This window comes from Scardinius erythrophthalmus, assembly GCF_964197995.2.
Source record: "Scardinius erythrophthalmus genome assembly, chromosome: 13".
Lineage (NCBI taxonomy): Eukaryota > Metazoa > Chordata > Actinopteri > Cypriniformes > Leuciscidae > Scardinius > Scardinius erythrophthalmus.
This window is the reverse complement of record NC_138233.1, coordinates 21,106,297-21,121,674: the sequence shown is the minus strand read 5'-3', so window position 1 is coordinate 21,121,674 and position 15,378 is coordinate 21,106,297. Positions and strand designations below refer to the sequence as shown.

At 37.4% G+C, this 15,378-nt stretch overlaps 1 protein-coding gene across 1 annotated transcript; it reads right to left on the bottom strand.

The window, feature by feature from the left end:
• Positions 1–43: 43 nt before the first annotated feature.
• On the bottom strand, positions 44–15,378 carry zdhhc2 (zDHHC palmitoyltransferase 2). The gene is made up of 13 exons (XM_081382148.1): positions 15,015–15,378; positions 9,197–9,223; positions 8,682–8,776; positions 8,053–8,173; positions 7,781–7,850; positions 7,659–7,691; positions 6,573–6,693; positions 5,916–6,048; positions 2,780–2,906; positions 2,603–2,695; positions 2,274–2,377; positions 2,046–2,105; positions 44–1,467 (listed from the first exon to the last, which is right to left on the bottom strand). The coding sequence occupies exons 1-12, from the start codon at positions 15,133–15,135 to the stop codon at positions 2,065–2,067; spliced, it is 1,086 nt and encodes a 361-aa protein (XP_081238274.1). The 5' UTR covers positions 15,136–15,378; the 3' UTR covers positions 44–1,467; positions 2,046–2,064.

Below are 15,378 nucleotides of genomic sequence, written 5' to 3'. Positions count from 1 at the left end.
GTTACTAGTGGTAGATTGAAACAATACCAAAACAACACTGTAGCACTTAATAAAATATCGCTTTATTTCTCTTACAGTAACAATCATCAAGGCATATCGTTCAATGGCGTTGTCATACGGAGTGGAGTCTGAATGTATGAAAACATTAAGCTAGAGCCAGCAGAATTTCACAGACTCTCAAAGAACAAAAGCAGCAACGACAATCAGCTCGTCTACATACACAAAGCAAGAACCAGTAGAAATCTTGTATCACAGTTTTTTTTTAATGTGGTGTGTGAACCTAGTAATCACAAAGTAACAGAAATCCTATACGACATTTCCATAAAAACTACAAAACAGACAACACACCACAGCTCTTGGCATTTCTGAGGTTTTGTTCACACCTCAGGTCAAAATCAAGTACAAGTACATTTACATGCAATATATGGAATCAAATTCAGATAGAAATATGGTAAGTACTTTAGAAGAGCCCTTAGATAAATCAGATGCGACACAAAACCACATCTGAGTTTTGCATTAAGTGTGCAAACAGAGTTATGCAACGTATTCTAAAAATAATCAATATACTGACGTGAAATGTTCACTGCAGCTGCAGTATCACAATGCATATGGACAAGAGTTATCAGAATACATTTTCCTTGCATACCTGATTCGACAGAACCATCAGGAAAACAGCATTTAAAACTGAAATAATGTGCAGCTTCAAGCGCTGTTCAAAGTGCATACAGAGTACTTTTGTCTTCCCTCTGCTTGTCAGGTAAAAACTCGAATAAACAGTGTTTTTGTCTGGATATGCAGTGCTAAAAATGTTTTGCTACATCAGTGTTTTTGCTTGTGTACGACCTTTGCAAAACTCAGGACAGCTGGGATCCAGACTTAAGGGTGACGGACAAGATCCTCACTGACACTTTGTCAAATAAAACAGATCATAGACACGATGTGCAAATGCATCTGTGTAGTAATGAACAAAATTTGACCAAAACCGGTAAAAAAAAAAAAAATCTGTTGTAGTGTAGTGGGCTTTTCAGTTTTTACATTTCAAACATGACAAACGACTATGTACCACCATCACACAGCATGCATAAATACTTCACGTTTCCCAGACTAACAAAAAATGTCACCTTCTTAAGCAATGTCTACACCACACAAGCTACATTCAAGACATTTTCCGAACGAACTTCTACATTTTTTAAAATGTGGGTCCAGGAACCACCGTGATGTTACCTTGCTCAGCCACATCTGTGGGTATCTTTAGGCACGTTAAGATATCTCAGCCATACAGTGTCCAAGGAAGAGAAGAGACTGTGGCCCCTTATGAACGTACACTCCATTATCCTGCTTCTGTTAGCGCTTGTGAAGGGTCACAATTCATCAGGTAGAGAGTGGAAGGGCAGTGCAAGTCTGTGCAAGAGCAGCAGAGACGTCTTCACTGTTCCACTGACAACAGACATCATTAGGACAAAACTCCTAATGTATAAATATAAGAAATATAATACTCATATAATATAATATATCAGTATATGTGGTATGTACAGTACACTACCATTCAAAGGTTTGGGGAAAGAAATGAATACTTTTATTCAGGAAGGATGCATTAAATTAATTAAATGCCCAAGTAAAAAAACACGTGCTGTTATTTTTGAACTTTCCATTCATCAAAGAATCCTGAAAAAAACATATCGCCGTTTTCACAGAAATATTAGCACATCGCACAACTGTTTTTAACATTGGTAATAATAAAAAATGTTTCTTGAGCAGCAAATCAGCATATTAGAATGATTTCTGAAGGATCATGTAACTGGAATAATCACATCACCAGAATATTAAAAAAAATTGTTCATTTAAATTGTAATAATATTTCGTAATTTTACTGTTTTTACTGTAATTTTGATCAAATAAACGCAGCATTGGTGAGCATAAGAGGGAAAAAAAATTACTCCAAACTTCTGAACGGTAGTGTTACAGTACTATAATTCACTTTAAAGTTTAATTATCTGAAAATAAGTCAAATGTTATTGTAATATGTACACACAAAAGTAACAAACCTGTTTCATTAACATGTTCCTAAGTTTCCTTCTCAATAGTCAAGGCTGGGTTGCTTGTACCTGTCAAGAAAACACAGAATGAAAAGTGTACAACGTTGTTTCCCCACACTGTAATCACAGCACCAGGTTTACCTCATATCTATTAGTCATATCTATGGTCAAGACAAACAGAACGCTCAATGTAATGCTTTTGTAATGATCTCAGATGTGAAATAACTGTCCTGTCACCTCGCTTGTCTCTGTCTTCACTTCCCTCTGACTGTCCGTTATTCAGCAGCCGGCTTTGAGACTCTCTCAGAGGTTTAGGTGGAAACTGATGAGACTCTCCAGCACTGGAAAGATGAAAAGGCCATGAATAGAAAGCTCTGCTTATCATCAATACACTATCCCACAATGCAATGCACATTTCTTGAGTGACAGTGGAACCAGAAGTAATATCTACTGCAAATTTCAAGTTTGATTGGACTGTCAAAAGGTGGGACATTTTTTCTTATATATATATATATATTTTATATTGTTATATGTTCCTGAATGAATAATTCATCTGAGGCATGAACCTTTTGATAGAAGGGTTGCGTCCTGGAGGCAAGGAGGGTTGTTCGGGGTCCTGGTTCACTAGACATGTGGGGAATGAACAGCCGTCACCCAGACTGCAGAAACACAACGTGATACAGAGGGAATGAGATCGGCGAACACTGAGGCTAATATTTTCAGTGCTACTGAATATGACATACCTTGAGAAAACAGGCAGCAGCCAGTATTTCTTTTCTTCTCCAAACACTTGTCGAAAGTTCTTGTTCGTTCCTAAACTGAAGCCGTTCTTGTCTGGTCCATGCTGGAACGCAGGAGCTCTGAAAGCCTCTGACAGGAGAAACATTTAAACCGCATAAACACAGTAAAACACTTCATATACAATCCTACTAACATGATTTCCAATTTTCTCTTAACTTTTAACCCTCTAAATCCTAATATATGAAATACTAATCAGAAAAATGGCAACTAGTCAGTTCCATTTTTTTTTTTAATGGAGCAGGTCATTGAGCATTTAGACCAAAAATGTAAAGCTTTGTGTGTGTGTTTTTTTTTTTAGAGTATCATAGTTTTATGACTCATATTATAGTATGATATAGGAGAATATGGAGCTCATCCTCAAGAAGAAAAAAACGCCTCAATTTTATTCAGAGACCCAAACTTTATTGCTATTGCTGATATTTATGTATATCTGATTGCTTCTTACGGAAGCGTATTGCATTCATTTGAAGAAAAAAAATCTACTCTGTTTTTCTGAATTAATGAGTTAATTATCTCAGAATTACGAGATAATTTTTCATGAATAAAATTTTTTTGCTCTGTTTTTCTGAATTACGAGTTATCTCAGAATTACGAGATAATTTTTGATGTATAAAAAGTTTTTGCTCTGTTTTTCTGAATTAATGACTTAATTATCTCAGAATTATGAGATAATTTTTCATAAAAAAATATTTTATTCTGTTTTTCTGAATTAACGAGTTAATTATCTCAGAATTATGAGATAATTTTTCATGAATAAAAGTTTTTGCTCTGTTTTTCTGAATTATTGAGTTAATTATCTCGTAATTCTGAGATAATTAACTCATTAATTCGGAAAAACAGAGTCGATTTTTTTTCCTCAAGTGAATGCAATACGCTCAGCGCCGCCGCTCCCACCACGCGCATCACGCGCTGTGCGTAGGGCACCAAGTGCTGAGGGGGCACCAAAAATAGCCTAATGAAAAAAAAATTAGAATGCCGATATTATTTCATTAGCCTATAGAAATATTATTAGGCATATTTAGCCGTGTATATGTAACAATAAAGGGGGAACAAGATAATTTAATTGCTCTAGTCTAGAAAGTACCGACCCCCGCGATGGTCCGTGCCGGTTGTTCGCGCGGGCGCCTTTGGAAGGACGCGTTCGCGCTGACGAAGTTTGACAGACAGACAGTAGGCAACTTTTTGGAAAATGGACCAAAAAGCCCAAAAAGAAGAAACTGCGAGATGATGCCCGTGCATCACTTGCAGGTAAGTCCATGTTTAATCATTCTTAAATACGGGAAATGTGCTGCATGTGCTGCTGCTAATCGTAATGCGCCTGGAACTTGCTGACGTTAATGTTAGCAAACTATGTTATTATAACATAACTTGAAGCTAAATTGAGCTAAATTGCAAGCTAAATTGAGATTTTACTGTTAAACATTACCTATTTTACAAATAACTGACGCCAGCTAGCTGTTACTTTCTTTACTATCTTTCTTTAGATATTGAGCAGTAGTTTATGGTTTATTTTGACGTGACGGTGGTTAATACTTTCTCAGTAACAGTTAACGTTAGCAGTCAGTGCAGTGCACATGGTAGGCTAACAATTCCTGTTAAATATACAGTATAAAAAATATAAAATGTCATTATGAATGATATAAGGCAAACAATACTGTTTAATTGTGTGCATTATTGCACCTCATTCTATTATGCTTTTGTTTTATATTATATTAGATTTATCAAATATTTGATAAATAAGGAATAAAGGGGGAGAACTCCTTGGCTGCCATGCTTTCAGTTTTAAATGTTTATAATTTTTTTCCGGTATGAGATTCTTTGTTTTAATATTTTGTCTAATAAATGTAATTTATTCAAAGTGACATTGAATTTGGGAAAAACATGTCTGGATTATTTTGATAGTGTTTTTTTATTTTGCTATTCTGTTTACTGAAGAAAAGTTTGCACTTTCAAATGTGTAGTGTGTGTTGGCTATTCTACATATGTTTACAAAGTCAGCAAAGCTGTGAAGATTTTACTTTCTCTTTTTAGTGTTCTTAAGTTTTATACTGTAATGCTGCTATTGTGTTATTGGTATTGAGTTATATGTTTGGTAATAAAAAGTTAAACTGGCAAAAACAAACTTTTTTTTCTTTTTCTCGGGGTCGGGGTGGGGGGCATCATAAAGGAATTATGCTTAGGGCACCAAAATGGCTAGCAGCGGCACTGAATACGCTTCCGTAGCTTCTAATGTAAATCAATGAGATTGTTATAACAGTATAGCAGAATACTTACATGAAACGTATTTAAACATCAGTTGTCACTCTATTTCTCTCCAAAATATGTCTTAGTAAGATATTTAAATGTTTAGTCTTATGATCAAAGCTCTGTGTTTTAATTGTGGGGGTAAAGCATATAATGCAATGCAATGATAATTGAGAGATGAACAAATAAACATTTCTCAAAAGCCTGATGTTTCATATTTGATACTCAAATTTTAGCATGATTTTTCTAAAAAATAAAATAAAAAAAGTAATAAAAAGTAATAAAAAGAAATCAGATAAAAAAATAAGTAAAAATTTCACAGCAAAAAGACATGTGCCACAACCTGAAGGTGGACATTTTTAGAATCATTCTAAAAAGCTATTTACTTGCTAGTAAAGTATGAACTATCAATCAGACAAGAGAAGGCATGTAGTAGATTGTGTACAACAAAGATTTGATCGCGTTGATAATTTATTGTTCTTAGAAATTTGAGTATCAAATATGATACAGTAGGCTTAGCAGGGTTAAGAATAAAATATGTCTGATTCTGAGATTAATTTTTTAACATTTTCAACCATAATGCATCTTGACAGACTTGCTTTTGCCAGAAGACTGGGCATGTTACCACAGGTACATGTTCCCTTGAGGATCTGCCACAAAGGGCAGACGGCAGAAGACCTAAACACCACCAGCCACAGATCTGAGTCACTGGTTGTATGAGACGTATTTGATCAGGCAGTGTGGATAGATGATCGTAGAAAGCAAAATACACACTATTGAGGAGCCCATGTTTACTAGTGAAATCCAAGGGTAATTACAGCACAACCCACTCACCCAATGTGGATCTGTTCTTGCAGACAAGCCAGCAGTGATAAGCAAACAAAAACGCTAGGCTCACTGAGAACGTGGAGGCAGCGAAAAACAGGAACATGATGTGAAATTTGGCTTGGGTATCAGGCAGGCCATTCTGTGAGAAACATGGGGAAAACACCACAAACAGGCGTAGACAAACAAGAAAACAAACAAAAAAACAGCTCAGGCCTTATTCAAGCTATTGGCTGCTATATTATCTAGTTGATATACAGTTTTACAGAATATAGTATGTCTGGAATACTCAGTTACATAAAGTTGTGAAATTAAACTTGTGGGATACATGGTCCCTATGGACAGTCTATTCTAGACTAGAAAAACATTTTGAACAAACCTACATTTCCTTGTCTACTGGATCTAACAGAAAGTGTAACTAAGGTGTTATGCCGAGGGAAACTATCAAAACTACAGGAACTAATAATAATGTCAGTGATCGACTCAGTCCTACCAAATACTGGATTAGACGCTGATGTGTTTTACCATCAACCTTTTAAAATAAAAATAAAACATTGTTTTTATAGAAAAGATGATAGTACTCCAGTTGATTAAAGACAGCCTATCTGAACATTCAAATGATCTGTTTCCTAATATAAGCCTAATAAATTAATAATTCATACTTACAGTCCAGAACTGAATGAAATACTGCAAGTCTGTGGCAGTGACAAAGAGGCAATACAACAATGAATATGCTAGGAAGAGCATGAAAAACTTGTAGTTGGCGAAGCCCACGCAATTGTTCACCCTGTCAAAGAAGACAAAATGCCTATTAGCCTCAATTAAAATTGGATATTAATATCAATTTTTTTTTTTTTTTTTTTTTTTTGCAAAATACTGCCCAACATACACTATAACAAGGGAAATGGCTATTTCATTTCTACCCTTCTTGACTCTACTTTTGTTTGTGAAATGTAATGTAATCAGATTGATCCAGCTCATTTAAATAATATTTTTGACTTTGACATTTTTACAGTTTCGCATTAGTAACTAGCTACACTATGAATTTGACTATACTGTATGTGTTTGTGTGACCGAACCTGGCCATGGTTAACAGGTGATCATGTCACTTATGCAAACTAATTAATAAATAACAAAAGAAAGAATATAAGGAGCCCAGAACATGACGTGGACAAAAATATATAAATCATGGCCAATTTGTTCTCTTGTTTTAGTAAATTGTGGCCACGTAGAACTAAATCGTTATTTTAGGATGATATAATTATTACAAAGTGGCCATGATTTAGAAAAACGTGGGAACGAATTATTATATTGTGCACATGATTTAAAACGAGGGAACGGATTAGTAAAACAACTGACGTAGGCCATTTGTAAGTTGTGGGAACAAATTTCTAATTCATACATATCAAAAATATGATTTTTTAGAAAACATTTAAGGTCATGAAGGTCCATCCCTAAATCTAACCATCAGTGGGGTGTAAGCAGAGCGTAGAAATTCAAAATTAAAATTAGTCACTAATTCACCAAAATGTACAATTATACCACCAAAAATGTTCACTTTATTAGGCTACCTTATGGATTTGACCCTAGTGTAGCTTTAAATGGCAAAATCAAATAATGTGTGCTAGGAAAATAATGATTGTTTTGTTGGTCTAATCGAAACCAATAGAAATGTTTGGTGCATGTCTTCCTTCCAAGACCAAAAATCTTTTTATTCTTGCTTTGAGTTTAATCTACTGAGCTAGTACATACCACGGACAATGGTGATCCATCTTTAAAATGCACCTGTAAAACAGCAGAGGCAGGAGCTGTTGAAATGCAACACAGCAAAATCTAATATGTGTTGTGTCATTTAAAAAAGGAGAAAGACGTACATTTCACAGGCAGAGCAATGATGGCATCGATCAGGCTTCAGCAGCAGACAGCGATCACAGTAGCGGATAGCTGTATCAAGACAGCTTGTTAAAATACAGATCGATAGGATTCACTGAAGACTGAACACAGATTGAAACAAATGTAATTGTCTGCGGCCATTATTTGTTCCTGAGCCTAAATTTAGGCTGAATGGACTGTTACAGACTTGGCATGCTAACAGTGATGTCTTTGGCACCATTAGGATGTGCTGAACGTAAAGAAAAGTGCCCACCTCCTGACATTGTGCGCGTGTAAATGGGCAAATCCTTTGCAATTCTCCTCAAGACTTCCTGTTGAGATTCTCTCCGATCTTCACGCTCTAGTAGTTCCTTGTCAGGATGTGACAGGTGGAACTGAAAGGAACAGACAAAAAAAGCAAAATATTTTGATATTTCGTGTGTGACAAGCAAGCACGGTCTGCACTCAGAGAAGTGAGAGGAGTACGACTGATTGCCAGTTTGAGCCATATGTGGTTTCTCTATTACAGTTGGTTTCTCATACCCTCAGCATGAAATAATAACAGCTTCCAGTGAGGTGCTATAGTTACACCAACGATCACATGCAATTTACAACCCGACATGCTGTTTTTTCAATAAGCGTAACCAACAACTCATCCTAAAGGGTGTTATACCATACATTTACAAATATTACACTGCTAACAGGCAAATAATATTCATTATAAGCCAACACCTCATGAGTCATACTGAGTGTGCTGTGCAAAATAACATTTAAATTACTTAGAGATGGCACAGTTCACACCACATTCGGATGACTTCAGTTGTCTGCTATTAATTATTGGTGTTTACTTTGAAATTAATAGTTATTAATATATCATTTATTTCTATACTCTAATTTACTCACCTCTTTGAGGGGGTTCATGGGTTTTGTGAAGATGGTTTGCCAGTATGACCACACGAACATTATGAAAAGCACATGATAAACCAGGAGATAAACTACTGTGATACAAAAGAAATATTGAAAGCTGATTAAAAAAGATCATTGCATCATTAGTGGTGCTCCCTAAGGGAATTGCTCATGACTATGGTGGGGGATTATTAAACTTATTAAACTTTGGTGCATAGCATAACTCATTCTGCACTGTTAACTCAAATCATGTGGTTGGTTGAGGGGATGTGTTTTTTTTTTACAATTTTACCAAGACAAATGATAATACGGGTGAAAATGTCCGATGGACTTACATTAGCATAATTACGCCAGTCTTCAGTGTCACATGATCATTCAAAAATCATTCAACCATTTATAAACATTCAGAAAATGCACAAATCATTATAAATATTTGCTCCAATTAAAGGAAAGACATTGCCATTGAAATGAACTCTTTAAAAATAAAACATTGTAGGAAAAAGCTAACTTACTTTTCTCTCCCATGTTTTCAATAGATTCTGCAGAGGAAAGAGAAAGAAAAAGGTAACAATGTCTCTACAACTTTGTTATTAATGTATAAACAGTAGGATTGAAACTCCTTGTGCATTTAGAAGGTCAGCGAGCAGCAGATGGTTCTGATCGCAGTTGCTTGAACTCACGCTGTACAGAGACTCTTGATCACATGCCCAAATTCACTAACTCATGATTGCATCTCTTCAACTGGTGCTCTTTCAGGACGATGAGCTATTTTTTGGTGACGAGGTTAGAGATACTAACTATGACCACACAGGAACATGCAGAAAAAAAGCGGTTTCAAAATCAAGATTGGACCACACGCACTCAGATGACACAGAAGGAGGATTTTGTTTTTGCACTGTGTGTTTTTAAAGAAATATTATTTTGAGGTTTGACACATTCTAAGCATGCAGGCTCTTCAATAAATGTCTAGTTCTTTAAGTTTACTAAAAATGTCCTAAAAGCCGAATTAGATTAGCCTCATCTAATGTGACTTGGGATGCACTACTCTGTACTCTTTATCCAAAATATGCTCTTTGAAAGATCTGGCATATAAGTAAAAAAAAAAAAAAAAAACTCTGAAGCACAAAACAGAAATGAAATCCCAGAATGCAATGCATTATTGCAATATTAATTGAGTATAATAGATGCACAGTTTCAGGGGGTGCTTAAAAAGTTGTGATACGTTTGTGATTTTGTAATAATTCACAAAAGGCATGTAAAGAATAACTGCAAGTGTCCAGCAATCACATTATATACTGTATGTAATAAGGCCATTATCATCACACCTTATCATTGGTATACAACCCTCTCAATTCGAGCAATAAAAACTGTCAACAGATGACGAGACACATTATGACCAATTTCAGCAATTAAACTGTTTATTCTCCTGATGGCATCAGTGTTGTTTAAGAAATGTCAAATGTGGTTGTTGCTAAACTAAACGTGCAGCACAAGTGATTTGACAGCAGAAATAGGTCAAGTAGAGATTGGTGAGGTTGAGTTTGACAGCTTGGCTGTGAGATTACCTTTGAGACATAAGGATCAGCAGACAATATGTTTATAACAACCTTTGTAACCATGGGTTGGGCAATTATCAAAGCATGCTAAAATAAATGCAACTATAGCATAGTAGTAGTATTAACAAGTAAACAGATCTTCTTTTAAATTAACACTATCTGTTACGGTTTTGGATATTTGCATCAATGTTGCAATGAGCAAACTGCCCTGCTGAAAAATCCATCATAAACCAGCATGAATTCAGTGTTGGTCTAGGCTGATTTAGGCTGATTAGAGCTGGTCCACCATCACTCCCACTTCCCATGCTGGTCCCAGCATGCAAAACATACTTATACTGGTGACCAGCAATGCTGCATTTTTCAGCAGGGTAGATATTCCCATTGAACCCAAACAGACTTAATAGCCCTCAATTCATGCTCAAGTTCAGACATAAAAGGTATAGTTGAAAATTCTGTCAATAATTACTCACCGTCATTTCGTTACAAACCCGTAAGATCTTTGGAACGCAAATGAAGATCTTTTTGGTGAAATTTTTTAGCTTTCTGTCCATCCATTGACAGCTACGCAACTACCATTTTGACACAATAAAAAGTATGAATTGAGCGGTTTAGTCCAAATTTTCTGAAGAGACTAGATCGCTTATGATGAACAGATAATAGATTTAATTTAGGCTTTACTCACATTTAAACATTGATCAGTGTACATGAACAGAAGCTCAACTAAACATGCTTGACGCTCGAGAACAAACCTCTTGCGGAAGCTCAAACGTGCTGCGTAACACGAGAAGGAACCTCATTGGTTCTTGCGGAAGCACAAACAAACCTGCTTGACGCAAGAGAACAAATCTTGCGGGTTATTGCGGATATAAACATAGATCAGCGAACATAAACATAAGCTCAACCGAACCTGCTTGACGCGCGAGAACAAACCTCATTAGTTCTTGCTGAAGCTCAAACCTGCTGTGAAACACAAGAATGAACCTCATTGGTTCTTGCTGAAGCTCAAACGTGCTGCGTAACACGAGAATGAACCTCATTGGGTCTTGCGGAAGCTCAAACGTGCTGCGTAATACAAGAAGGAACCTAATTGGTTCTTGCGTAAGCTCAAACGTGCTGCGTAACACGAAAATGAACCTCATTGTTCTTGCGGAAGCTCAGTCGTGCTGCGTAATACAGGAATGAACCTCATTGGTTTTTGCGGAAGCTCAAACGTGCTGCGTAACACAGGAATGAACCTCATTGGTTATTGCGGAAGCTCAAACGTGCTGCGTAACACGAAAATGAACCTCATTGGTTATTGCGGAAGCTCAAACGTGCTGCGTAACACGAAAATGAACCTCATTGGTTATTGCGGAAGCTCAAACGTGCTGTGTAACACGAAAATGAACCTCATTGGTTATTGCGGAAGCTCAAACGTGCTGCGTAACAAGAGAATGAACCTCATTGGTTCTTGCGGAAGCTCAAACGTGCTGCGTAACAAGAGAATGAACCTCATTGGTTCTTGCGGAAGCTCAAACGTGCTGCGTAACAAGAGAATGAACCTCATTGGTTCTTGCGGAAGCTCAAACGTGCTGCGTAACAAGAGAATGAACCTCACTGGTTATTGCGGAAGCTCAAACGTGCTGCGTAACACGAGAACAAACCTCCTTGGTTATTGCGGAAGCTCAAACGTGCTGCGTAACACAGGAATGAACCTCATTGGTTATTGCGGAAGCTCAAACGTGCTGTGTAACACGAGAATGAACCTCATTGGTTCTTGCGGAAGCTCAAACGTGCTGCGTAACACAGGAACAAACCTCATTGGTTATTGCGGAAGCTCAAACGTGCTGCGTAACACGAGAACAAACCTCATTGGTTATTGCGGAAGCTCAAACGTGCTGCGTAACACAAGAATGAACCTCATTGGTTCTTGCGGAAGCTCAAACGTGCTGCGTAACACAGGAACAAACCTCATTGGTTATTGCGGAAGCTCAAACGTGCTGCGTAACACGAGAACAAACCTCATTGGTTATTGCGGAAGCTCAAACGTGCTGCGTAACACAGGAATGAACCTCATTGGTTATTGCGAAAGCTCAAACGTGCTGTGTAACACGAGAATGAATCTCATTGGTTATTGCGGAAGCTCAAACGTGCTGCGTAACACGAGAACAAACCTCATTGGTTATTGCGGAAGCTCAAACGTGCTGCGTAACACGAGAACAAACCTCATTGGTTATTGCGGAAGCTCAAACGTGCTGCGTAACACAAGAATGAACCTCATTGGTTCTTGCGGAAGCTCAAACGTGCTGCGTAACACAGGAACAAACCTCATTGGTTATTGCGGAAGCTCAAACGTGCTGCGTAACACGAGAACAAACCTGCTTGGTTATTGCGGAAGCTCAAACGTGCTGCGTAACACAGGAACAAACCTCATTGGTTATTGCGGAAGCTCAAACGTGCTGCGTAACACAGGAACAAACCTCATTGGTTATTGCGGAAGCTCAAACGTGCTGCGTAACACAGGAATGAACCTCATTGGTTCTTGCAGAAGCTCAAACGTGCTGCGTAACACGAGAACAAACCTCATTGGTTATTGCGGAAACTCAAACGTGCTGCGTAACACAAGAATGAACCTCATTGGTTCTTGCGGAAGCTCAAACGTGCTGCGTAACACAGGAACAAACCTCATTGGTTATTGCGGAAGCTCAAACGTGCTGCGTAACACAGGAACAAACCTCATTGGTTATTGCGGAAGCTCAAACGTGCTGCGTAACACAGGAATGAACCTCATTGGTTCTTGCAGAAGCTCAAACGTGCTGCGTAACACGAGAATGAACCTCATTGGTTATTGCGGAAGCTCAAACGTGCTGCGTAACACAGGAATGAACCTCATTGGTTCTTGCGGAAGCTCAAACGTGCTGCGTAACACAGGAACAAATCTCATTGGTTATTGCGGAAGCTCAAACGTGCTGCGTAACACAGGAATGAATCTCATTGGTTATTGCGGAAGCTCAAACGTGCTGCGTAACACAAGAATGAACCTCATTGGTTCTCGCACGTCAAGAAAACATGCTTGAGCTTCCGTTTACCACAACTGATGTGTGAGTTGATTAATGTTTATATGTAAATAAAAGCCTAAATTCAATCTGTTCATCATATAAAGGCATAGTGACTTCAGAAAATTGTGGACTAAACCGCTCAATTCATATGAATTAGTTTTATGATCTCTTTCTGAACTTTTTGAAGCACCAAAGTGGTAGTTGTGTAGCTGTCTATGGAGGGGCAGAAAGTTCTCAGATTTCATTAAAAAAATCTTCATTTGTGTTCCGAAGATGAACGAAAGCCTTATAGGTTTGGAAAGACATGAGGGTGAGTAATTAATGACACATTTTTCATTTTTGGGTGAACTATCCCTTTAAAGCACTTCATGGTTTTTATTCTGTCAGTTCAAGTACAAAGCAAGGGGTGGGGTGCCTGGAGTTCAGCATAAACCAGTATTTAAACTGCCAGTGGGAACAACCATTAGCAATGTGGCCTGGCCTTCACTCAGTGAAGTCTCCAAGGAACATCACAAAGCAGCTGTTTTCTGCACAGATATTTAAACGTCATTTGATTCTATTAAAGGAGTCCAAACACACACACAATTAGTCTTCAGAGAATAACAGGGCATCCTCATGATCATCCACCATTCAAGAGAACAATAAAGCCTCTTCATGATGTTTTTATGGGAACATGATAGCAGATGTAATCAAAGGAATGAATGATGTTAATGTGAACACAAACCTTTCCTTGTTGCGCATATACAAATGACACAGTAATAATAAAGCTTGAAGATGTTTTTTTCAGTGCTCAGAGCTCATATTTACAGCAACAAAAGAAGGGGGAGAAATCAAGTTTTGTATGAGGGTCTTAATGGGTAGTTATAGAGTGATGCCAAAATTTCTCCATACAGTATTGCATAGGGGTCAATGACATGATGCTAATTTTTTGTGGATCTACGGTATTAAGTTACTCCAAAATACATTAAAATTAAAATTCATTAAAATACTTGAATACACCTTTTCTAGGAACATATATGCATTTTCTGGATTATTATTGTTAGTTTTGCTATTATTAAAATGTGTGGGGCTTAAAGTCCAAAATGTCTAGGTGGTGTTAACTGTCCTAAGATTGTAATACAATTCAAAAATGAAAAATTTAATAATGTCATAAAAAAGCAATAAAACTGTTTAGTTTTTTAACATAGTTAATATTTTGAGAATGAACCCCTTATGACCCTCATAAGTTCTCTTAAAATATAACATATTTTGACTTTGAAAAGGTAGCCTACATTTTGTACAGGTCAAATGAAGCAAAAACATTTATGACATTAAAAAATCATTATAATTATGTGTGTGTGTGAGTTCAGGTTGATTGGGACACATTTTGCCATTGAGATTAGCAATATTTTATCATCTCACATGCTTATTAGGTACTGACCCATATATGTTGTTTTTCAGTTTTATAATTAAGATGCAGAGACATGCATAATATAATATTAAGGGGATATTGTAGGCTCCAGACACACATGCACATATAAAGAAAGGGGTTAAATAAATTAATCTCAAACAACTTGACACTAATTATGACCCACTCTTATACAGTCAATCTGTTTATAAGCAAATAGACCCGATCAATATCAGAGATATATTGCTCTAGCAGGCTAACAGAAGCAGACATATGCACATGGTCGATAAACCAGGTATTATTTATTCATTCACACCAACTTCATTCAGAGATCTGCTTCCAGTCTTACCTATGCAGAGCTGCACTACATACGCGTAGTAGGACCATGCCACGATCAGACTGATGAACAGCACAGGGATCCAGTATAAAACTCTCCAGCAGTCATCGCTGCGCGAGCCCGACGGCGCCATCTTTCTATTTGAAGACCAAAAGTGGTCAAAACGACAAGTTCAGCCTCAGCGATCCCGCACTGCTGTTAAAACAGCATCATGTCTTCTTCCGTGTGCAGATGCGGTTCGTCTGCTCCTGCATCCTCCGGTTCTTCGCTCGCTCTTGTTTGCAGTAGCACATCGGTACCGCCCCTTTCTACAAACTTACATGATGCTCACGCGATGCGGTGGTGTTACTACACTAAAGCTCGACTACCGCCGTCT

Bases quoted from the DNA above. Each gene is read 5' to 3' on its own strand.
- zdhhc2 (XM_081382148.1), bottom strand. From the start codon at position 15,135: ATGGCGCCGTCGGGCTCGCGCAGCGATGACTGCTGGAGAGTTTTATAC. The intron at 8,777-9,196 runs GTAAGTTAGCTT...TTTGTATCACAG, and splicing joins TGAAAACATGGGAGAGAAAA to TAGTTTATCTCCTGGTTTAT. The intron at 6,694-7,658 runs GTATGTACTAGC...CTTCTTTGACAG, and splicing joins ATGGATCACCATTGTCCGTG to GGTGAACAATTGCGTGGGCT.